This window comes from Canis aureus, chromosome 16 (assembly GCF_053574225.1).
Source record: "Canis aureus isolate CA01 chromosome 16, VMU_Caureus_v.1.0, whole genome shotgun sequence".
Taxonomy (NCBI): domain Eukaryota; kingdom Metazoa; phylum Chordata; class Mammalia; order Carnivora; family Canidae; genus Canis; species Canis aureus.
Window position 1 is genome coordinate 50,901,656 of NC_135626.1, and position 25,122 is coordinate 50,926,777.

General features: G+C 48.9%; 1 protein-coding gene across 20 annotated transcripts in view; it reads right to left on the minus strand.

Moving 5' to 3' along the window:
- The window catches only part of MAPT (microtubule associated protein tau), a 101,872-nt gene that overhangs the window by 27,430 nt on the left and 49,320 nt on the right, over positions 1 to 25,122 (minus strand). For 4 of the 20 annotated variants that reach the window (XM_077854003.1, XM_077854000.1, XM_077854002.1 and 1 more), the window contains exons 2-6: positions 18,706 to 18,852; positions 14,897 to 14,983; positions 8,243 to 8,308; positions 3,183 to 4,268; positions 529 to 584 (exon numbers count right to left, since the gene is read on the minus strand). In XM_077854003.1, the coding sequence (XP_077710129.1) occupies positions 529 to 584; positions 3,183 to 4,268; positions 8,243 to 8,308; positions 14,897 to 14,983; positions 18,706 to 18,835 (1,425 nt within the window). In that variant the 5' untranslated portion in view covers positions 18,836 to 18,852. Of the gene's footprint in view, positions 1 to 528; positions 585 to 3,182; positions 4,269 to 8,242; positions 8,309 to 12,344; positions 12,450 to 14,896; positions 14,984 to 18,705; positions 18,853 to 25,122 lie in introns of all 20 variants that reach the window. The other 16 variants (XM_077854018.1, XM_077854015.1, XM_077854014.1 and 13 more) reach the window with 9 other exon arrangements.

Genomic DNA, 25,122 nt, shown 5'->3' on the forward strand with positions numbered 1-25,122 from the left:
CCTGCCTCAGCAACCCTCCTTTATATTTCCTTCCCAGGCTGCCTCATAGGTCCTCTCTTCTAGGGCTTTTCCAGAACCCTCCACCTTAGGTTAGAGGTCACTTTCTTGATCAATGCTTCCTCAGCCACCTGAATAAATGGTATTTTCTATGCACTTCCCATATGTGTGTGTACATATACGCAGCCTGGATCTGCAGTGCAAAGTGTAAGGTGTGCAAAATTCAAAGTTTATTGCAGAAAATCCAAATGTATCTTTGTTTACTATGAACATCTCATTTCACCTATGCTAGTGGAATTGCTTTTAGGAGCATTAATTCCTTAACCTGCTGACTGCTCTTCTCTGGCATAAGCATCAAAGTGAGCAAATGCTGGAATTTTAAAAGTTTGCATGAAGATACAATGCATTTTTTTAAATGACAGTCATCCTTCAGTGACAGATGCTCCCCACGTGTTACAAATAAAAATTCAGATAAGCACAGCCTCTTGATAAATCTGACGTCGGCAGAGGTTTGTGTTTTCGTCAGCTTACCTTGGCTTTTTTGTCATCGGTTCCAGTCCCATCTTTGCCTTTACTGACCATGCGAGCTGATAAGATATAAAATGAAAACACATGTTATACCCATTTGCAGAGCTTATGGAAAGAGTTGGATATAGTTACTCTGATTTCTCGGGATCAGTACAATGGGTTTTGTTAAGCCGGGCTTGGTGGAAACCCAGTGGATTTTCTTTCCCCTTGAATCTGTCTCTTGTTAGTATCAACACAGCACACTGAGGTCACTGCTTGGAGCACCCTGACAAGAGGGAAGAGCAGGCTGGCCGAGGGTGGGAACATGCAGAAGGGGCACAGTGAAGACTCTTCCAGGCACATGTGGGCACAGGGGCCCTCAGGGAAGGTAGACAGTGAAGGCCCCACCTCTCATAGGCTCCTTCCCTGGAGGAGGGGCTGCTCAGCTACGCTCCAACCCCCTACTCAGGCTGTCACCCAAGGGTCAGGGCAAGTGAGGTCCCTTCCCCTCACTATTGGGAGCTACGGTGTCCAGCCCCAGCTGCCCCACCCTCTGACAAGCCCGGTCCACCCCTGACCCAGCGAGGAAGGGGCTTCTCACTGCCTACAGGCCCCCTCAAGGGGACTAATCCTTGCCATTTTCCCAAATTAGCGACAAACCAGTTACCGTCAAACATTTTACAGATAATCTCTTGGAGTTTAGAACCAAACCACTGGCAGCTTTTGTGTGTAGAAAGCCGCAGGCCCTGGTGAAACCACGTGTCTACCAGCATCCTAATTCATCCTTCCCTTCTGTTGATATTCATCGTTGAAAATTCATGATAGATTTTCGTTCTTGGTTTTAAAATCATATTCCCCCTGCCGAAAGGTCCTGCGGCCTCCTGGAGCTTCACGCTGGCTAACGGAGACTGGATTTCTAGAACGACCTAGATTGATGATCTAGCCCAGACATTGTCACACATCACTACACAGCAGAACCACTGGGACAAGTTGATAAAATACAGATTCCTGGACCCACCTGAGGCTCTGTAAGCTTAAGGTGAGGCCGTAAAATGAATATTCATTTTAGTAAGAGCCCCAGGTGGTCCTGCTTTACATCTTCTGCCCAAATCAACCATCACCACCCTCGTCACAACTTAAAGCCTCTGCCAAATCCACATTAGCCAAATTGGGTACTATTGAACAAGTCCTCCTCCAGGAGATGTTAGCAGGTTGGATCAAATAAATTTGGGGAATCTGTACTCTGTGTCTTTCTGAGAGGGTCACAATGTGCATTAGAATGTTAAAGGCTCTGACAAGTCCTGCTGCAGCAAAACTTGCTTAACTTTGCTTTGCCTGTTTTTCCAAACTTAGACCACGGAACTCCTTCCCCCGCTGGAAACATCGATAGAAAATACTCAATAAAACACCATTTCAGGAAACACTGTTTTAATCTGTCAAATCATAGTTATTTGTCCCCTACTATTTGGAATTTAGGATATTTTAAAATAGGATATGGTTTTTGTTTTTTTTTTTTTGGTCTTAAATTTTAATACAAGTTCCTCTATCTACAACATTTCAAAGTTCTATCTACATTTCAAGATTCAAAGTACTTGACAAGTAACATCTAATAAAAATTTAACAGATGTTTGCAATTGGCAGCTCAAGTGGCACCGATTTCTGAACCCTGTGAATAATTCCAAAATGCTAAAGGTCTTCAATGTATGAATGTACCCTTGAGGCCTCCTCATCTCCCTGACAGAGACCCCCAACACAGAAGAACCCCCCCTACCATTTTTCCAGCTCCCACAGGGCTGCTGTGGTTAAGCAGGCTGGGGCCGAGGCCCCAGCACAGGGGTTCCTGGGCCCCCCCAAGGGAGGAAGAGAAGATTCAGACGGGAACGTTTTTTGCTCATTGTCTCTCCTGCCACAAGGTAGGGCAGGTAGGGGTGGGAACCATTGGGCCGAAGGCTCAGCATGGGCTCTTGGCTACCCCAAATGCTTGTGTGTGTGTGTGTGTGTGTGTGTGTGTGTGTGTGTGTGAATCACCCGCTATGTGGGATGTATTGTCCACTGACAAAAGCAGCAGAAGACAGGCTCCTGCCCTCTGCGTCTCTGGGCTCTTAAGTAGGGCCCACTTCAGAACCTTCCAGAACCCTGTTCACTGTGCTGAACAGGGAAGAGTATGACTTTCAGTGCAGTCCCAGGTGACCTTCAGCAATTTACTTTATCTCTCTGTGCCTGTTTCCTTGTTGGTAAAGTGGGGCTAATTATGTCCTCTTGGAAGGGTCAGGAGGGTTTGAGACAATGAATTTAGGGCACATGATAAGCCCTCAAAAGCGGACCAGCTGTTACCCGCTCTGTGGAGGGCGGGCCACCAACTAACCACCCGTGGGCTGATGGACTGTTGCGGATGACTCGAGTGGCTGGAGAAATGAACAGGGTGGAAAGCACTGGGCGGGGTGTTGGTGACATGCAGAGTGGCGGCCAAGCGTGAGAGGAGCATGTGCCGGAGCCGAGGGGAGGAGGAGGCTGCAGGAGGGTGAGCGGCAGTGCCCGGGTGGGTGGTTTAGTGGCTAGCCCTAGGACGTCGGGAGCAGCAGGAGCCAAGGAGGGAGCCGGAAGCTCAGTGGCAGTGCCCGCAGCCTGGGTGGCACACGAGGTCACCGGGAAGGAGCGAAGGAGCTCAAGACACAGACCTTTGAGTTGAGGGACCCGGCTGACGGGCTTCTCTGGCAGAACCGCTGTGGGCTGCTTTTCAGATGGTTCTGGAAGGTCAGTCTTTTTTGTGTCCTCTCCCTCAGAAGGGCCCTGGGGCTCTCGCTCCTCTCCGGGGGGCCCTGGAAGGGCAGCCCCTTCCAAATCCGCCTCTGAATGTCCCTGCTCCTTCTGCACGTTGGCTTTTATCTCCACGTGGAAGGTGAACTCGGGGGGCGTGGCCTGCCCTTCCACCGTGGGCCCTGCGCCGGGCCCGGGGGGCTCTGACGCCTCGATCTCTGTGGAGACGTTGGAGAGGAAATCGACAGGGAGGCGGATGGCACCCTCAGCTGAAAAACCGGGGAAGCCAGGGGCTCCTCTGGAAGCGGTGTCGGGGGGTGCCCCGCCTCGGGTTGGGGAGCTCTGCGGACCCGGGGAGACCTGGGACGGAGGGGAGTCCTGGGGCGAGGACTCATCCACATCGCGGTCTTCGTCGAAATCCTTGCCCCCCCGCCTCTCTTTGTCATGGTCCCCCTTCAGAGGCGGCCCCTCCTGGCACAGGTCCCCCAGAAGCTGGTGCTCCAGCAGCTCCAAGCCGTGGCGACTTCCCTCTGTGTCCTCAGGTTCCGTCCCCGAAGGCTGCTGTGTGGCCTCCCTGGGGCCGTAGGACACATGCTGGTGGGGTTGACCTGGGGTGCCCGGGTCGGCAGCCTCACCTCTACGGCGCCCTGGCTCCCCGAGGAGGCTCTCCTGGACAGCCTTGTCACTCCCAGACTCTGTCTGGAGACATCCAGGGGAGGTGGGCTTCGGAAAGGCCAGACCCCCCGTGATCCCATCCCCTGGCTTCAGTCCCCACTCCTGGTGGGAGTCCCGAGGGCCTCCTGTCGGAGCAGGCGGTTGGCAGATGGGATGATGCTGGGACTGGCAGGAGAGCACCAGCACGGGGGCCTCTGGCCGTTTCTCCCCCAGAGGCAGCAGGGAGACCCCAGAAGCTTCTCTGCCGTGTTCAGGCTGATCCTGAGAGCTAAGCCCATTGGCCAAGGGCCTCTCAGGTACCTCCCTCTGCTGGCCTGGAACTCTCAACTCCTCTGGGTTTGAAGAGGCATCGGTAGCAAAAGGTTGGCAAGGACGCATCAATTGTTTAAGAGAGAGAACGCACTCTTGAATTAAGAAAAGCACATTTAAACAGCATCATAAGCCCAACTAACAAAATGGAGTGTGTGCTCTGGGCTCATCCTTGTTGCTTTCCTTTGCTCATGATGAAAGTGCTGTTGGTCTATCTAACACGACTCACTGGGTGATGCTGGTGGGCACCTCCCCTCTCCGGGCCTCACTTTTCTCATCTGTAAAAGGGGTGCTCAGACCTGGTGACCTCCAAGGCCCCATTTAACGCCAGGGTTATTCCTCTGCCTGTTGTGGGCTCTGGGTGGGCTCAGAGCATGTCAGCACATCCAGGGCTGCCAGCCCCGCTGTGGGACTGCCTTGTTCCGAATCCATTAGGCTACAGATGCTTCTCCTTCTCTCCAGCGACACTGAGCTTCCTGAAGAGTCTGGCCTCTAGATAGGATCTGGCTTTGATACAGTGAGGACACCCTTTTCTCTACCTTTCTCTTTGTTTCCCCTTTTTGCAAAGTAAAACCAGCAGATGCCCATAAACCAACCCTGTCTTAAGATCTGGAAAATGCCCAAATTTATCATCATTAGGGCTTGAGTCTTTGTTAACAGACTACCATAAAGTTCCTATAAACAGAAGCACGATTTAGATTTATCTGGGTCATGGATCATGGATGGACCTTTTGCATAAGTTGAGACAGATGACAGTGGCAGTAAAGGGTCCTGCATGGCAAAGACACTGCCAGCCAACAAGGCCACTGCTTTCATGGTTACACAACTAGCAGCTGGTGGAGGGCACACTCACTCTGGCTCTTTGGGCGGTGTTCACGTGAGCCCTCCTTAAAGATCCTGACCGGGCACCTGGGTGGCTCAGTGGTTGAGTGTCTGCCTTTGGCTCAGGTCGTGATCCTGGGGTCCGGGATCAAGTCCCACATCGGGCTCCCTGCATGGAGCCTGTTTCTCCCTCTGCCTGTGTCTCTGCCTCTCTTTCTGTCTCTCATGAATAAATAAATAAATAAAACCTTAAAAAAAAAAGAATCTGACCATGTATTAAGGACTGGAGAGTCACACTCTTTGATACTCCTAATAAACATTTTTTTTTTTTTTTAAATTCCTAACCTTCAAACCTCCCGTCTAGTCGCAGGAGAACAACCTACACAGGGGCGTGGCTGTGTGTTAAGCGCCTGCCTTCAGCTCAAGTAGGGATCCTGGGGTCCTGGGATTAAGCCCCACATGGGGCTTCGTGCTCAGTGGGGAGTCTGCTTTTCTCTCTCTGTCTGTGCTCATTCTTCCTCTCTCTCTCTTCTCTCTCTCAAATAAATAAATAAGATAAAACTACCCACACAACTCTACAGCTCTCTTCTAAACAAAACCTAGAACCCCAGAGATGCAGGGAATTGGAGGAGCTGAGAGGAGGGAGGCAGGGAACACACGTGTGCCCACAAGTGTGTGGTTGTGGACATGGCTCACACGTGACCGCCCTCTCCCCTGAGATGGTAGAGTCTGTGTAGCTGCCATCAGCTTACCACTGAGAAGCCGACCACAGCTCACCTCCACCCCCACCTTCATGCCAGGGCCTCACGCTCATGATCTCATTCATTTTATGTTCCTAGCATCAACCACGGTGCCCGCCCCGCAGCGATGATCAATAAAGGAATTCTGCATGGGTGAACTGGGGTCCGGAAAATATGCTCATTGCTGCTTCCCACAAGGTCTGCAGGCACCTCACTGGGGCTGTCGGTCAGTCTCCAGGAATAACAGCCTGAAGAGCCCAACAAACCGACAATCTGAGCAGGTGCCTCAACACCATGACATCTCAGCAACCAACTAGCGCAACAGACCAGTCTGAGTGCATGGTAGGTGCTAGTCTTTACATCTCCTTTGCAGGCTGGGTCTCCTTGTCTTCTGGAAAAAGTTTTCCTCCTAGAGCTTCCTAGAAATCGCTTGTGGTCAGAATATTACTGTCCTCTGATATACCATAAGACTGTAAATGATCCTCATGGAAAAAGAGGCAAAGGCCCCACACATACATAGTAAACACACCTTGAAAAGTCATCAATATTTGATTGTACAGTGTGTGTTATGTCTTGACTGAATATAACTAACATCATGCAATTATACTTTTGGAGGAAGGAGATGGGCCAGGAGAATATTCTATTCAGTTCCTAGAATACTATGAAGTGTTCAGTAAGGAATACACAAAGCAATCATCCAGGGGTGGGCGGCAGGGTCCATGGTAAACAGGATCTGGGCAAACAGTGTGGAGGTCTCTGGACTCCGGATAAACTGTCCTCCCACACATCACCCTCAGGAGGTCCGGTCCTCGAAACACAGGAAAGGTCTACCACTCGGTGTGAGCAGGACATGGGTTGGGCCTGCCCACATCTTACACTCAGCTCACTGCAGCACCATCCTGAACCATCCTTGTCTATCGTAGGTACCTCAAGACATGGGCTGCTGGAAGTTTGCCTTCCGCCGCAGGAACTACAAGATCTGGCAACTGGGCTTTTGTTACCTGGCTCTTTCTAAACCTGAAAACAGACTGTGGGCCTTTGGCAAATAAGCTGTGTTCATGGGTCACGAATGTGTCCAAACTTCACACTGTTTCACTGGAGGGAACTGGCCTTTGTCAATTTGGGCCAGCAGTCCAATCAAGGCATGAGGTGTCAGCTTTGGGAGCGGAGGTAGAAACCTCCATGTTTGCACAGATTTGGTGCCAGATTCCCACTGAAAATGTCTATCTGGTGTTCATCTTTATACACGATTCTAGGCCACTGATGGAAAAAATGTAAAAATTCAGTAGGCACAAAAATTAAGTTCCCACAAAACATTTTGGCCTGATCTTCTCATTGCATGGAATATGTTGCAGGGGCACAAGGACATAGCCTGCAATTTGTAGGAAAATTTTGTAGAGAAATTTATAGGAAAGAACTGGAATCAGGACACGTGGGTGGCTCAGCGGTTGAGCATCTGCCTTCAGCTCAGGGCATGATCCCGGTCCAGGGATCGAGTCCCACATGGGGCTCGCTGCGAGAAGACTGCTTCTCCCTCTGCCTATGTTTCTGCCTCTCTCTCTGTGTCTCTCATGAATAAATAAAATCTTTTTTTAAAAAATGGAATCCACTTTTTCCTCTGGAAATAAATGATCATTTCCAGAGGTTATAAAAGCCTCTAATTTTACCTACACTGAAAACTGTGACCTAAAACAAATAGGAACCAGGGTTCTAGTTATTTAACACACAGACTGGGGTTCCCCCTAACCTTGATTATCCTTTCTAATATTTTTTGAAGCTCTCTGTAAGCCTAAGAATGAAAACACACCTCTCCTTGCCACATGAGCTGAGAACATTAGCCCATTATGGGGCAATGACCCTGCTCACAGAGGTAAATAGTTAAGCTTCAAAATATCCTCAAGAGACACACTTCTTTGGGCTAGATACAGTACACTCTCAAGATCATTGACGCCACAAGCGATAGAAAACGAATCTAGAGGTCTCCATTTATATCAGAGGTCTCTGTTCCCTGAGACAAGGAATCTTTAGGATTTATAGGTTTAAGTTCTTAAAACATTTATACTAAATGATTACAGAAAGTTGGTTTCCTCGAACGTGGCTGTTTGGGTCCCTGAGAAGAAAATCGCAATAAGGTCTGAAGGTTGTATAGAAGAAAGTTGAAAAGAAATTGCTTGGTGGAGAGATGGTTGAGGCTCTGTTCCCAGGACAGGCCAGAGGGTAGCCTGCAGAGGAAATTATATTCTGTGCATCTCTGAGTTTCTGTTGGACATTTTTTCTTGACTCCCCACCACATGGCTTAGGAATAACTCAGAAACTGAGGCCCAATGACTTAGGGCCTGGGTACAAATTCTCTTTATAAGGTAGAACTTCTCTAAGCATTGCCATCTCCCTCCTCCCAACCCCCAAGTCGTGGTTGATGATTCTAGCCCACTGACCTTGAGTCACATGTCCAGCAGCTTGGTCTTCCAGGTTGGGGGTGTCTCCAATGCCTGCTTCTTCAGCTGGTTTAGGTGTCAGCACATGAAGAAGATATAAGCACAGACAGTTACTGTTTGCCAGAACCAAAGCTCTTGCATCTTCCGGTATCTTTCCAAAAACATTTAGGAAAGGCACATCTTATAAGTACCATGGGGCGTACCTCTGGCTCTTTGCAAATCTTATTGCTGGGAATGTAGATGAAAGCGGGTTACTAAGTGAACCCCACCACACCCACACACCTTCCACATGACCAAGATCCTGTAGGAAAGACCTTCTCCACAGGGGGACCAGGGTCCCAAGTGCCTCACTCAACAAAGACACACAGGATGGGTGAGGATAGAGAAGCAGCTTGCTGCTCAGCCACTGACACCAGAACCACGTCTGAGTGGCAGGTGCACTCCTGACCCCAGCCAGGGCTCTGGGGGTACTGAGGGTACAAGGAAGCAGTAGTTGTGGGCTGTGGAGTCAGGCTTGGGCTCACATTCAGGCAACACCATCTACTTAACCTCTCAGCCTATTTCCTCATCTAGACTCCCAAGGTGATGATACTGCTTGCCTCGTAGGACAGTAGTGAGGGTTAATACAAGAATTTGTGTGAATGTGTTTAGCAAAATCCTGGAATGTGGGAGGAGCCCCAAATTGTTCAGTTTCTTTTCTCCAGACTACTGGGCAAACCCCTCTAACCACATGCTAAGAGTAGGTGCCACCTTGTTAGAGGGAGGTTAACAGTGGCAGTGAGTAGCTTTTAGGGTGTCTTGGGCTCTGCTCAGGGAGCCACAACTCACCCCAAATGAAGAAGACCACATCTTCCACAGCACCAAAATCAATCAGCTTTACTGCAATGCCAGTTTTTGCCTCAAGAAGAACCAGGACATCGATCCAGGACAATGGATATAATCGTCCAGAAGAAAGAGTTTATAAAGCAAGTTGGCCACATTTTGACATGCACTTGCCTCATGACCCTAGAAGAACCAACCTGCCCTGAAGGATGGTGTCAGGGAAGCCACCACCCCTAAGAAAGGCCTACAAGTTGCTCGCTGGGCCACCAGTCTTTTCTCCCAGTCCTGCGATATTTAAGTTTTTCCACCTCAAACAGAAATGCCAAGTTACCAGCGTGGGCCTACCATGGAGAGGATGATGAAGGGAAAGAAAGATTTCTCTGGGTCACTGGACAGCTCCATGATGACCTTATAAACACCTAGCCTGTGGGCTGTCCCAGAAAGCTGCAGGAAGGGTGGAGGGGGCTGGCAGTGGGCTCCCCATCTGCCAGATCATAAACATGACAGCCCTCTGGGCCCCCACAAGCTGATACTGTGTCACACATGAAGTCAACTGGTGACAGTTCCATGTCATTTTACAACAGCCAACTGTCCAGGAGATGCAGCTCCAAGCACAGATTTGGTCTGAATTTCTTTCTTTCTTTCTTTTAAAGATTTTATTTATTTATTTGTTTGTTTGTTTATTTATTTATTCATGAGAGACACAAAGAGAGAGAGAGAGGCAGAGACACAGGCAGAGGGAGAAGCAGGTTCCTCGCAGGGAGCCTGACGTGGGACTCGATCCCAGAACTCCAGGATCAAGCCCTGGGCCAAAGGCAGACACTCAACCGCTGAGCCACCCGGGTGCCCCTGGTCTGAATTTCTGAAGGCTGTGGTAGAAAAGCTTGGAGTGATAGTAAGTCCAGCTAAGTGGCATAGACCCTGGAGATAGAGAACAAGGGGGACACGTGGGGATGACACTATTGCTGTGGCCCTGGGAAGTCACTGCACTCACATGCCAGTGTAGGATTGCAATATCCTGGCCCTAGTGCAGGTCAGAAATTGGAGATCGCTGATAATTCTGATGCCCTACCAGTTCCCAGCAAGGGAGGTGCTCAGAGAAGCCAAAGGGAGTGAGTAGGGTGTGGGACTGTGGCTGGGCCATCACTTTACTACATGGCAGGGGCTCCCATCCCAGCAAGGCAGGGATTCCTGCAGTAGGGTGGCCATACTGTACCCCCAAATGGACCTCAAAGTTTCATCGGCGCACCAAGATGAAATGTTGGCAAATGTGACCTGCCAAAGCAAAGACTAAATTAAGGTAACACATCATCCAAGACGATAATTGGAAAAAAGTCCCCCCAATCTAAAACCTCCCTACCTCATTGAGGATGTAAGGGGTAGAGAAGGTGGCTTGGGAGTGTGGAGGACAGCTACATGGCCACCTCCCATCTCAATCCCATTGGAAGGGTTTCAAGGTACCACTCAGAGACACTTGGTGTGTGTCCCCTGTGGTTAGTGACATGGCAGACGGCTGTCAGAATCCCAAGTGGAAAAACCAGGAGAAGATGACCCCCATTTACGGGCCGCCCTGGGGTCAGTCTACAGACCGCATGGTTACTTGGGCAAAGAATGCCCGTGTGTCTCCCACAGACCCGAGCCAGGCCCAGGGCAGCAGTAGCGTAGAGGAGCCTTAGACCACGGCTGGAAGGCCACCAAGAGAAGCCAGCTAACCTCAGCAGAAGTAAGGCTGGAAGTGGATCTTCAGATTCCAAGGGGCTGAGGGCAGTGGAATGTCTGTCGGAAGCAAGTATAGAGGAGGGACCTGCAGGGGGCCGGGGGGTGGGGTGGATAACTGAACGGATGGGCTGGAAGAAGACCAAACAGGGGCCCACGAGAGAGAGTCAACTTTAACCAGGGCAGAGAGCGTGAAGCCGGCTCACACAGTGCCAGTCCAGGACGAATTTTCCTGCCTCCGGTCTCCTCCATGTCCCCAGCCCCTGAGGGGAGGGTTGCAACCCTGGATGGCCTTGGGCTACTGCACAGAACCGGACACACTAACCAGCACTCGCAGATGGCGTTTTGCAACAGAGGAGACTACAGTACTTCTGATTACCTCGGAGTGATGACCAAGTCAAGGGTGAGCTATGGCATTCACCCTGGGAGGGGAAGGGCTCCCCTCACTGACTCAGCTCTTTTGGGAGAGGATGGGGTAACAAAAATCAGGTTATCCAAGATCTCACCCCCTGAGTCAGTCCATGGCCTTCAAACGACCTTCACAGTCCAGGATGAGGTGGACAGGTAGAGAAGGATCACCCCCTTCTCTATCCATTTCGAAATACCAACTCAGGAAGCAGCAACTACTTTGACAAGTCGGGGGTGCTGGACCTCTGCCCAGGTGTTCTCAAAAAAAGGAGCCCCAAGAAAAGGCTGTAGTTTCCCAAATGGCTGCTGGGGGCACCTTCTTTAGGAGGAAAAGAGGACTCCTGTGTGGGGACGTTTCCCTTCCTCTCTATTGCTGGTGAAACCCGGTCCAGAATTCTTCTGCCTTGTTGCGCACCCTCCAAATCACCATGCCCACAGCTGAATCTTTACGTGAGCCTGAAGAGGACAAGATGGGGATGACAGCAAGTGCTCTGGGCCGAGCGAGCCACTTCCTGAGGGTATGGGCAGCTCTGAGGGCCCCCAGCGGCCCTGAGGTCACCACTATTTCTGGTCGGTGCCCTGCCTGAGCTACTCCCGTAGTCTGTGTGGACAGGACAGTCTGGTCATGTCTGTTTTGTGCAAATACATTTGAAAAGACAGTCCTAGACATGGATGCTAGATCACAGGCTGAACTCAGGGGCTGTCCCATTAAGATCCTCCGAAGGTGTGGGTCAGTCATCTGGATCTGCCACACACTTGGGTGTCCCTGCCCACTAGGAGGTGACTGTCACTGGGCAGAGTCCCAGCAGGAGTGGAGGACTGAGCTGGGTGTGTATGTGAAGAAGGCAGAAGCTTCCATAGGCCTGTCTCCGAGGACCCGGGAGAGAGCTCTGAGCTGATGTGCTGGCTGAGACGGGAGAGGAGCACTGGAGGGAATAGAAGGTCCTCTGTCCTCGGAGAGGCTGGCAGCCACGGAAGCAACAGAGTATCAAGGCACCAAATTCAGAATGACCCAAGATTCCCAGAACCCGGCATCCACCCATATAGCTGCCTCACTCGAGGAGACCATCACCCCTATCCGCACCCACTTCTCCAAGCAGGGCAGCGGGGCACCCGGCAAGGGTCTCTTCCACCCCGCCATGAGAGTCACCCTCACCTGTGGCTCCTTCTGGGATCTCCATGGGGGGCTGAGCGGCCGCCTGCTCGCCGGGGGTTCCCTCATCCACTAAGGGCGCTGTCACGTCTGAAAACCGAGAGTCGCCTTAGGGGGGCTAGGATGAGCCAGGCCAAGCCCCTCACCTTACTTCTGGTGTTGGAAGCAGGCAGGGGCCGGGAGGCAGGAGGGGACTCGGCGGCATGCAAAAAGCAACACCACAAAGCAGAGCCCAGAGCCGTGCTCCTGCCTGCTTGTCTCCCCAGGAAGCACATTAATATCCTGCCTGGTGGCACCGGCTCATGAGATTCCAGGCCATCTGCTGGGGACAGCCCCCATGTAAACACTGCAGCAAAAGGGACTGTTGGGGGTGGGCCCAGGTGCTTTCAAAGAAGAAATGTTGAAAATCAGAGGATCCCTGTGAGGCTCTGAGCAAGACCTGTGTCCTCTGGGTCTCAGGTTCCTCACCTACGAAATGGGAATATCATTGCCAAGTGGCCTGCAAGTTCTCTCTCGGCTCGGAGCCCATGATTGATGGTTAGCAGCACAGACTCCCCCGTGGGACAGTGAACAAGCTGGTCCTGTCCAGAGTTGGGTGCCCGACAACAGGTCTCCAGATGGCCCACCTTCAGAGCACAGGCCAGAGATAAACCCCGCCATCAGGAGTGGCTGGCGGCCTCTCATCACGGTGAACATTTCCAAATCACTAGTCCTCCCCGAGCACTGCCCTGGCACTCTCCCAGGCTGTTCCAGGCAGACATAAGGAGTTGTCAGCTTTGAAAGCTTTCCAAGAGCCCGAGTCAGTTTAGTCAAATGGAATCCATTTTAATTACGGTTGTCTCGGGAGCAAGCAGAGCAGCCTGGCAAGGCCCAGCCCCAGCAGGGTCCCCTTCCTTGTGGGGTAGGAGGGGAAGCTCTTGGGGCCCACATATGTACAGGATCCAGAGTGCAGCAAGACTTGGCTGGAAGATTCTTCCAGAGTAATGTTGATGGGAGGACTGAAAACCATGATTTGGGAGGCTGCCATGAGGTCTGGTGTTAGGGTTTGAGGACCTTCGCGGGCGGTAGCAACTTGCAAAACTGTCCTAACAAGATCAGCGGGAAATGTCTTGCATCACCAGCTCTAAGAAGGAGAGCAAAGAGCATTCTGCCTGGGTATCTCCTCACTGGCTGAAAACCACGGGGGAAGGGCCACGTCCACTTTCTCCCCCACAGATGCACCCTTATAGCCAGCAATTGGCAGGCACTTCAGTCACTTTCTGAATTCATTCAAAAGTGGACACTTGGGGAGATGCTGGACCAGGTTCTTATCCTGTGACAGCCTCCAAAGTCATAGGCAGGGTCAGAAGAAGTCCTGAGAAGTCTCCTTGGGGATGGATGGAGAGACGGAAGGCCAGATACCACAGAGTGGTTACTCAAAAGCCATCCTCAATGCCCCTCTCCCATGATTTCTCCAACTAATAAGTCTGAAAAGCAAAATGTTCCACATTCCAGCCTCCCCCTTATAGTCAGGGGTGGCCAGGAGTCTCAGCTCTGGCCAATGAGACGTAAGTGGAAGTCAGCTAGCTGGGGCTTAAAGGAAAACTCTTGCTTTCCTAATAAAAAGGAAACACATTTGGTTTCAAGGCCCCTTTGGTCACTTCGCTTTGCTGCTTTCTTCCTGCTCTGAAGGCAGATGTGATGCTTGGAAGTGCAGAGGCCATCTTGTAACCATGAAGGAACAATCCAACCACTCAGGATGGCAGAAGATAGAGACAGAAGAGCACTGATAACACTGGGAACCTGCTGCCCTCTAAACATCTTATTATATGAGACAAACAAACTCTTCATACCTATGCCACAATTAGTTGGGTTTTCCATTATCTGAAATCAAATGCAGTCTCAACTGACACAGAGGGGAAGCAAGAGCAGGTGGTCAAAATCAGGACCAAGCTGCTCTTCAGGGAATACATGAGGAGCTTTATAGTAACCTGACACCAAACATCTAGAGAGGACAGGTTAAATGTGCTGGAGCTAATACCCTGGCCAATGTCCAGAGGATGGGACCAAGGCCAGAGCCCAAGGAATGATGGATACTAAATCAGACCAGTCCCAAAGTGTGAGCTTGGACAGGTACACTGACCTGGCCCCTTCCTCAGCCAAATGGCTGTCCTGGGACCTGGTGGCTCATGAGAGAAGAGCAAGGTAGATCAGGGCTTCTGAAGGAATGTGGGGAGGACAATCGACATGGAACAGGGCTTTGTGGGGCTGTCCTCAGGCCCCACTCTGCCACAGATCCCAGCGTCTCCAAATACGGCTGCCTCAAAGCACACACACGACGAAGGTGCCCAAATCTGGCACTGGTCAGCAAGGCGTCAAAGCAGGGCTTGGCTCCCATAACATTCCGGGGCCAGAGCCCATCCTGCAAAGCACCAAACAAGCATGTCTCTAAGCCAGAGGGAGAGGCGGCAGTGAATGCAGCCAGGAAGGGGGGCACGCGGGGCTCAAAGCATGGCTAAGCGCAGGCTGGAGGTATGGAGTTGCTATCTGAATGAAGCAATGAGAGGAGAGCCCACCTTCCGCCGTCGGCGTGCTCTTAGCATCAGAGGTTTCAGAGCCTGGTTCCTCAGATCCATCATCGGCGGGGGTCTGCAGGGGAGATTCTGGAACATATACAATGAGCCCCTCAGAATGGCTGCCTCTCCCCACCCCTCCTTTGGGCTTCAGGAGGAAATGGGGAGCAGTGTCTTTCAGAGCTGAAAATCACCTAACATGGAACCCAGGTGGATGGGACATGGCCACATGATGAATTCACAAAGGGGGGCCAATCCCACTCCCACCTTGACACAACTGTGTCCCCACTTGTTCCCGGGCGAGAGGAGAAACTGCCTTTTAATCAGCAGGTGGTTTCAGAGGCAAAAGCTCTTATATTGACAAAAGGGCAGCTGATACTACAAAGCCAAGCTGCAAATAAACCCACTGTGTGTCTTTTCTGATGGAGAGGTTTATGGGAAATCACCACCACTCATCGATGACAAGTAGACATCAGGAAAACACTCAGATCCAACTCCTTCCTCTGAAAAGGAATAAGCTCAGGGCAGACACTGTCCCTTCTAACTGGACATCCAGTTGTGTGTCCGGACTTCACTGAGCATCTTTCATAGAAAGGTCTCCAAGTACTGACCAACAGGATTCGAGTCACACCTGAAATGTCAGCCACAGTTACCCACAAGAAAATTGTCCTTTCAGAATCCAGAGCCAAGGAGGCCCTGCTGGGCTCCAGGAAAGCCACTCCACCTGAGGCGGGGGCAGCCCTGGAGCCAGTTTTCAGGACAGGGTCTGCGAGGCTGGTTTGTGCACGAAGGACCACCCCCACATGAGAAAAGGCGAGTGGTGTTCAATTGTACTGTGAGATCAGACACCCTTTGCTAACTGAAATGCCAGCACTGGGTCCCCAGCCCTGGGGGCGACCATACAGCCAAAGAAGGGCTAATTTTAGACAAATTTTCAGCACACACACAGCAACTTGGTCCTGGGGCTTGCAAAAACTTGCAAACTGTCTTAAGAAGGCTTTAGACAAAAGGTGAGGAAACATCTGAGGAGCGTCTGCTGGGTCTCGTTATTACTAACCAGCCCTGTCTGTCCGAGCATAGGAGGATATGGCATGAGAGTGCCCAGGGCAAGCTTGCCCCAAGCAGGCTCCCCTGCTCTGTCAGAGCCTGCCATCCTCATCGTTTGCATTAGCCTTGTTGAATTTCTTGGAGGGAAGGAAAGAAGGAGGTAGAAGCCTCTTCTGAATGTCTTATCTGGAAGGTATAAGAAGTTAACCCATTAACACCTTTTAATTTCTTATGGTGCGTTTTTCTACCTGTTAACCACTGTCACCTCACCCACCTGGCAGCTCCAGGCTGTATCTAGTCCTTGTCCAACTTTGAGCATCCACAGAAACACTCTTCATTCCAGTATTTTTATGTGGTTTCTTGTCATTATTCAGAATAGCCTGTCACTTATTTAAAATGTTGCTAGTAAAGTGACACTCTCTCCCATGTCAAATTGCTCACTCCCCATATAAAAATAACTCACTCTAAGTCCTTAGAAGCAAGAATAAATCTGATGAAGAACTATGGAAATCTCTTAAGTATCAACTGCTTTCTTGGGAAGTATATTCTTTGGGTAAGCCAATTATCTAGAAATATTTTTCTTTCACAGCAGTGACAAAAAGGTTAGCAACTTAAAATTGCGTGTATGTATACCATATATGTTAGCATAGATATTCTGATTATGTTTTATGTTAAAGAATTGAGTGATTTTAGGAAACATACGTTAGACAACTCTGAGACAGAAAAGAACTTGGTAAACTTGTTCTAACTTTACAAATTGAATTTCATTTCCCCTCCAAAAAGTAAGAATGGTAAAAATCACTTTTCCTCCCAGACTTTTTTTTTAAAGAAATTTCTATTTGAGAACAGTTTTAGATTTACAGAAAAGTTGCAAAGATACTACAGAAAATACACTCCATACTCAGCTTCCCCAATTATTAACAACCTACTTTATTATGGTATATTCTTTGTAACACTGCATATATTTTAAATTTAATTTTTAAACCAGCCTACTCTAAATAGAGCCTCACTGGCACAATTCACATGGGGCAGAATTCAGTATGTGATGGTTGGAATCTACCCATGAGGGGTTCCCAGGGGACCCGGCTGAGTGACAAGGGGCAAAACAGACAACAAGGAGCCAAAGCTCTGCTTGTCATCTGTGAACCAGAAAAAGTGACATATGCCCGCAGCAGTTACTGTGAGCATCGCCTGAGACACTGGTGGCAATCCTAGAGTTCTATAGAAATGCCCAAATTACCATTTTAAGGAAGTTCCCTTATAAGCAGGGTCCCACAGACTTTATCACCCAAATTGGGACACTTGAGTGTGGAAGCAGCGATGGTGATCATGACACACAGCAGACTTGTGCAGGGATCTGTGGGCTCAGGCCCACAGAGGAAGGAGCTCTAGCCTCAGTCAGGGGGTCAGTGAACGAGTTTGCCTCAGCCCTCACCCCAAGCTACCTCAGCCAGGGAGGGCTGCAGGGAGAAAGTGGGGTGCTACTAACTTTTGGGATCGAGGTCCTAGGGGCCACTATCCCTCATCCACACACCTGGGGTCAGGGTGGGCAGAGAAAAGAGGAAGCGGCTGGAGAAGGATGGGGGTTAGAGGAGAGAGCAGGACATCAGGAGGTATATTTTCAAATGGCCTCACCTTTTGCCCCCTGGGACACCTGACTGGCATGGATATTTCCCCCTCCTTCCCTCCTCCAGCACCTGGTGCTTGGGGGAGGGTGCCCAAGAAGGCCAGAGGGCAGCCTCTGAGCTCCCCAGGATAGTGTGCTAGTGTACCCTCTCTTCCTTCATGTCCTCCAGCCAGGAGCCCACCTGTCTGATCCCCAGGTTCCTCTGCCTTTGAAACCAGGCCCACAACAAATCCTGCAAGTAGGGATTAATTATTGCTCCTCATTCTTCCCCAACCCAGGGAACCTCCTGGGGACCCCATCTCCTTCGGGGAACCTTCCTGAACAGATGTACCCTGGAAGAGGACCCTTTTTAACTTAGAGCTCCACCACTTCCAGCCATGACTCCATACCCCAGGCTGCCAAGTGTTTTTTATTATTTTTAGCATTAAAAGAGAACAAATAGTCTGTTTGCTATTTTGTCTCCTTAGAAATGGGTCTGGAGGGCAGGGACAGAGCTCTTCTTATGCTGGGGTCCGCCTGGAGCTGCTGGCAATGACGCAGAGGGCAGCATACGAAACAGGAGAGAGGGTATGGTGTTCTCCGTGGGACTCCCCAGGCTCCGTGGTCAGTGGACTGAAACACACGTGTTTGGTAGTGAAGAGAAGGAGGCCAAGACAATTTGGCCCAAAGATGGTATTATAGAATATTTAGAGGTTTTAAAGATGCAGTCATTTCGTGTAGGTTCAATAGGAATCCCAGAGCTGACCAACTCACTGAAATAGGGCCCAGACAGGCTCACATGGAGGACATAGAAATAACAAAGCCAAGCATTTTGCACGCTAGTGCATGCGGCTGGTTTCAAGATTAATAGATGTGGCTAAAGTCTCAAGCGACCACCCCCTATGAATTAGACTGACAAACCCCCTCCAATCTTTGTCACGCTTCCATCCCCACATGTGTCAAATTCTCCTCGGAAAGGTACATTTTCAAATAGCCTCACGTTTTGTCTTGGCCCTTTCAAATTATGAGGCTTCACTCTGTTGACAATCCAATACAAGTGTTTAAAATTCCTTTTAAAATCTGGACATGCATGCCTCCTGCCAGCCCCTTACAGAGCAAGCTCCCGGGGCTTATTGTGTGTGTGTGGCTGTGCACTCACCTTTCAGGCCGTGATCCACGTCCCCCTCATGGTCTTGCAGCAGGGTGTAGCCCCCCTGAGAGGGGAGATCTTTCCCGTATGTCCCAGCATGATCTTCCATCACAGTGAACTCCTGGCGGGGCTCAGCCATCCTAGGTCAAGGCCCACCTGAGGAAGGGAGATAGGAGGATGAGGCCTAGCATGCTAAGCTGAGGGACCTAAGTGGTTTGGGTGGTGGGGTAGGGGCAGGGAGAGAAGTGCCACCTCCCCAGGGTCATAGCAAATGGATCTCTGCCTCCCCATTCCCTGACATGGGATGCCCAACCTCATCGAGGTGTCCTGTTTACCTGTATGTGCATTTAAAAAAAAGGATTTTATTTATTTATTTGACAGAGAGAGAGCATATGCAAGCACAAGCAGGGGGAGCAGCAGAGGGAGAGGGAGAAGCAGACTTCCTGCTGAGCAGGGAGCCCAATGTGAAGCTTAATCCCAGGATCCTGGAGTCATGACCTGAGCCCAAGGCAGACACTTAACCCACTGAGCCACCAGGTGCCTGCTGTATGTGCACTTTTAATCACCTCTAATTGCATCAGTTCCTACCCAAAACCACCCTGTAGGCAGGTCCAGGGGGCCTGCCCTGTTATGCCCAGTACTCTTTCCACTTCATTAAAATATAAATGCTGTTGACCAGTAGCTTGATTTTTAAAAATTTTTAATGGAAAGGGTAAGACCACACAGAAGGCATCAGCAGGTATGGAAAGGGAAGCACAGGGAGGCAAAAGTGATCATTCCATCGCAAGGCAACAGCAAAGCAAAACTGACTCTTGCCCCAAATGTCCTGACTCTGCCCACCCCCAGCTCTGAGTTGAGTGGCCTCCCATGGAGGTCAGGGCTGGGCCGCCACTCACCTCTGGGGTCCCCACCAGGCCCCTTAGATGTGCATTCAGAGGACCAGGCTCAGAAGTCCCGAACAGCTGAAGAGTAACATGCATCCCTCCCACTAAGTTCCAGGCGGAGGGAGACACTGCTGTGGTTCCACAGAACCCACTAGAGATGGTCATCTGCTCATGCTCCAGGATCATCTTTATTGAGAGTATTCAGTGCATTAAAAGTAATTCCTAACTTTGAATTTCTGCACTTTCTGAGTACACCATTTTGCTTTGGTTCATTCATGCCACTTTGGGTTATTCCATTATTTTCATTTTTATCTCTGCAATTTGACTCTCCTGACTTTTACTTTATTATCTTCCTTTTTAGGATTTTATTTATCTATTCATGAGAGACACAGAGAGAGAGAGGCAGAGACACAGGCAGAAAGAGAAGCAGGTTCCATACAGGAAGCTCGACAAGGGACTTGATCCCAGGGCCTCCAGGATCACGCCCTGGCTGAGGATCACGCCTTGGGCTGAGCCATCTGGGCTGCCCTAAAGATTTTATTTTTAAGCAAGCTCTACCCCCAACGGGGGACTCAAACTCATGACCCTGAGATCAAGAGTCACATGCTCTACTGACTGAGCCAGCTGGGTACCCCAACATTTTCCTTTTAAATTACTTATCTTGGGCAGCCTGGGTGGCTCAGGGGTTTAGTGCCACCTTTGGCCCAAGGTGTGATCCTGGAGACCAGGGATCAAGTCCCATGTCAGGCTCCCTGCATGGAGTCTGCTTCTCCCTCTGCCTCTCTCTCTCTCTGTCTCCCATGAATAAATAAATAAAATCTTTTAATAAAAAAATAAATTACTTATCTAATATTATTTATTTTCTACTTCATTTTTATTCTTATCTCTGGGACTCCCCTGTTCTAGCTGCCTCTACTTCCTCTCTTTACCCCTCTGTAATTTTTGGTCTTGATTTTTATTTCTTACCCTTTAAAAATCTCAACTGTCTCTGTTTTGATTTATTTTACATGTATTTACTTGATTTGTTACATATATTTACATAAGTATACATAATACGTGTAAATATATGTAAATAAATATATAATAAACATATGTGTTGACTTATTTTACATAGATTTACATTTTTATAGCATTTTGTTAGTTTTACTTTTAATTTTTACCCCAGATTCATGTCCGCTTTTCATTTAATTAGTATTTTAACTTATTTTGAGATCATTTTTTTTATTTTTTAGATTTTATCTATTTATTCATGAGAGACTCAGAATGAGAGGCAGAGACATAGGCAGAGGGAGAAGCAGGCTTCACGCAGGAAGCATGATGTGGGACTCAATCCCAGCACTCCAGGATCACGCCCTGAGCCACCCAGGTGTCCCTAGATCATTTTAGACTTACAGAAGATTTGTCAAAGTAGCCCGGAGGATCATCTCGTTATTTCTAACTTTTGAAATCCCTTTAAAATCTATTTGCCTCTGTTATCCTTATATCTTTCTACATCGCGCTTGTTTTCTTTTAATCTTTCCTTCAACTGTAACTTTTATAATTTTTCATAATTTTAATCTAAATTTAGTCTTCATTTTCTTTTTAAAAATTTGTGCTGCCATTTCCCCTTCTTTAATTTGCTTTCACCTATGTTCTTTCTTTTATTCTGATTGTTTGCATTCTTTGCTTTAAATCTATACTTTTCCTTTATAATTCGTTAATGGTTAGCCTCTAAGGTTTCTGTTTCCATTTCACGAAGTGTTTTCAGTGCACCCAGGAATGGAGGTGAGGGTGAGTTGCCAAGGGGAGAGCTGATAACACAAACTGGAGAGGTTGGAGACTTCTCCTCCCACCCCCGCCCTTCACCACATCTAGCGCCCTGGTTTCCTGGCTTTCGTGATCGATTAATGACACCTGCCAAAGGCAAGATGTGGAAGGCAAACCTGATGTCATGCATTCCCTAAATGCGTTACGAAATTACAGAATGTTCTAAAATCCATGTCTCACCTGCGACAGATGTTGGGCAGGTCACATAAAGGGTGGGCTACCAGGTGGGAGAGTCCACCTGGGGTGGACCCTTCTCATAATGCTTTCCTGACACTGGTGGTGGAGCAGAAAGGTTTCTGGCACTGCGTCTACACCAGCTGGCCACCAACAGACTTGTGTCCAGCTTCATTCCTCTCTGTTCTAGGGAGGACATGCTGGGGTGGCCGTCTGAGCCCTTCTGTCTATCCATAATGTAGGAAGCTAGAAAGAAGCTAGCAAGAGCCACATGACCTAGGAGGGTTTTAAGAATGAGTTCAGCGGGGGCACCTGGCTGGCTCAGACGGTGGACTGTGCGACTCTTGATCTCGGTGTTGTGAGTTCGAGCCCGATGTTGGATGTAAACATTACTTAAAAATAAAATCTCGAAAAAGAAAAAAAGAGTGAGTTCAGGGAGTCCTCTGCTGGGTGGGTGGCCTGTCCCACTTAGGTATTTACTGCCTATACAGAAGGGGCCTCCTTTCATTCTGAGGACCCTGTCCCTCAGAGAGCACTTAGCAAAGACATCCAAGATTGAAGTTCTCCAAATCTTTGACATCTCCCCAATGATGAACAGGACTTTATTTTGGGCAGATCAAAGTCACCATTCATCCTTCAAGGCTTAGGATTTAGGCAGATCTAAGATCTCCCCTTAGATATGATTAATAGACTGTTGCCCTTAGAAAGCCCCAAAAATGTCAGAACACCTCTCTAAGAGGGACTAGTTCCATTATCTGAGAAGACTATTGCTCCCTACCTCGCTTTAGGAAGTAGTGTCTTCCTCACTCGTGGAGCTTCTCAGGATGTCCCTGGTCATCACTCAAAGGCTTGTCCAGTCCATGAATGACTTCCTCTGGCTGAGTCACTAGATGCAGGGAACCCTGTGCAAACTGCTGCTAAAGATTTAGTGAGCGCTATGAAGTTTTATGAGCTCTGTGGTTTTATTCTTTAGGTTTGATCAATTTCTTTCAATGACAAAGTTTCCCTCCTGAAACATGATGGATATTCAGGTGTATAAGTAAAAATCTCATGTATTGGTTTCCTCTTTCATAAAATGCCCATTTATATCCTTTCTCCTCTGTTCAGGTCTCAGCACTGATTGTAATGACTTGAGTGAGAACTTCATGCATGAATAACATCAACCCTTTCTTATGTTTGTGGCAGATAATTTCTCTAGTTGATCACCTTTATTTTGGTTCTTGATTAATTCTGATCATCAAATTTTTTAAAAGATTTATTTATTTGAAAGGGGGAGGGGCAAACGGAGAGAATCCTCAAGCAGACGCCCCATTGAGTGTAGAGCCTGACCCAAGGCTCGAACCTAGGATCCTGAGATCATGACCTAAGAGACAAAATCAAGAGTCAGCTGCTTAACCAACTGAGTCACCCAGGAGCCCCTGACCAGCAAGCTTTAATAGTAATATAAATTTGTGATTTATTCTATTGCTGTGTGGCACATAAAGATCATCAATATTTTCTGCTATGTTTTCAGTAATCTAATTCTTGACACTTGATTTATTAATTCATCTGGGATTTATTATTTAAGTGTATGACATGAGGTGAGAATCTAAACATTTCCCCCTAAATATAATAGTTAAACCAGCGGCCCAGCTCTATTCATAGAATCTGTCTTCTTGTCCAGGTAAATGAACGAGCTACTCTGCCTATTTATCTGTCCACTTTGGTGCTAGAGATCCCCAAGTGAAGCTTTGGATTGCAAGTCTTATTCTCTAGGTGGCCACTCTTCATTTTCTTTTTCAAAACTGTTTGACTTTCTTGCATGTTTTCTCTTCTAGATGTCCTTTAGAATATATTTTCCCAAATTCTCAAAATTCCACTGGGATTTTGGCTGGACCTGTTATGTGCCAAGATGATAAAAACCGCTCTTTTCAGAATATTTAGTGGTTCCTATCCAAGAGCATAGTGTGTCTTCCCATTCGTTCCGGTTCCTAAATCTCTCTGGGTAGAGGTGGGGGGAGGTAGTCCTGAACTCTTCTGCTGGGGAGGTCACTCTTGATGTCTTGCCATCTTCTGTGCTGCCTTTGTGAGCGGGACCCTCACCTTCATCATGCTGATGATTTATGAAGGGCTCTGGGTTTCTGCAGCAGAGGTGATTAGGCTGCAGCTCCAAGGCTGGGAATGACCCAGAAGTGACAGGTTCTCCTCAAGGTGTCCAGAGAATAAATGCAAGAAGCATTTTCTAGGTCTCTATCAGACAGATGTGATCCCTTAGCAGAAAAGCTCTTACTCAATAAGCTTGAGAGAGGAAGCTGGCAAAGTTCAGGAGGGTTTTGCAGAATTCCAGGGGTGGGGGGAGCATTCTACTCTTTTCTCTACTCTTCAGATAGTTTGCCCCCAAACCAGTGGTTGTTCATATTTTAAAATCACGAGTTTTAGAGAAAGCAGTTCTTCCAAAGGAGCTTGGGAGGTATGAGATGCCAAGGATCCATATGCACTATGGCTGGCCACATTCTGCTCATGGTTAAGTCACGAAGTCATGAAGTCCCAAAGCCCACCCTCCATTTATGCCCTGAAAAGATGAGCTCGCCAATTAAAGTTCTCTTCTGACAAACGGCAGAGCCACACATCCCAGCCCTAAGACTTTCAGCCAAAGACAGCAGACTGGAAAACACAAAAATAAGCACAGCCCCGAGGTGGGTACACAGCCCAGACTAGACTAGGTCACCACCCCAAGGATCCCTGTAATCTAAGAGAGATGCACAGACAGGAAAATAAACACACTGGGAGTTGTTTTTTTTAAGGCTGCGCTCTGCTTTCTTATTCTTCTAGATCAACCAATTTCTCTCCCTTCTCTCTCTCTCTCTCTCTTTCTCATTTCCTACTTCCTGTTTTCCCAGGCAGTGACTTAAAGGCAGTAGGGTGGGAGGTAAGCAAGAAATTTTAGGAGAGGCACAAAAGTTGAGTTACCAAGTTCGGAAACAAGGTAAAATGGAATTTTTAAAATTGTGGCTTTTATCTGATAATGGTGAAACTGGGGTGGAGGGAGAAGAAAGGTGTGGGTGGGAAGGGGGAGATGGTCGAAGGAGGAGACTGGCAGGTGCCCCCCCAACAATCTCCAACTTCTTCCTCATTTTGCCAAGGCTGGGCCCCCATGGGTCACAGGGATGTGTAGGTGAGACCCCAGGTCCCTTTTGCTCCTAAAGAATGGGGCCTTCCAGGCTGCAAGATGGAGCAAACTTTCTGCCTAGCATAGTTCACCTCCTCTGTGCAACTTATCTGAAGAGGCAAAGAGGAACCTTTGTTTTCTGCCCTTGAGGTGTCTAGAGGTGGCTGAGGGAACCCCAGGCACCTAGTCCAGCTAAGTGATCTCTGGAACGTTACCAGGAGACCCTGCTCACCATTTTCCTGGACACTTCCCCATGAGAGAAGATCTAGGCTGACTACAAATCTAGGCAGGACACAAACCCCAGACAGGTAAAGGCCCCCTGAGGCTAAATGACTTGCCCACCACCACTAAGGCAGCCTGGAACCTGACTCAGATTCAGATACTGCTCCCTTGGCCCTGCTGCCCTCTGGGACA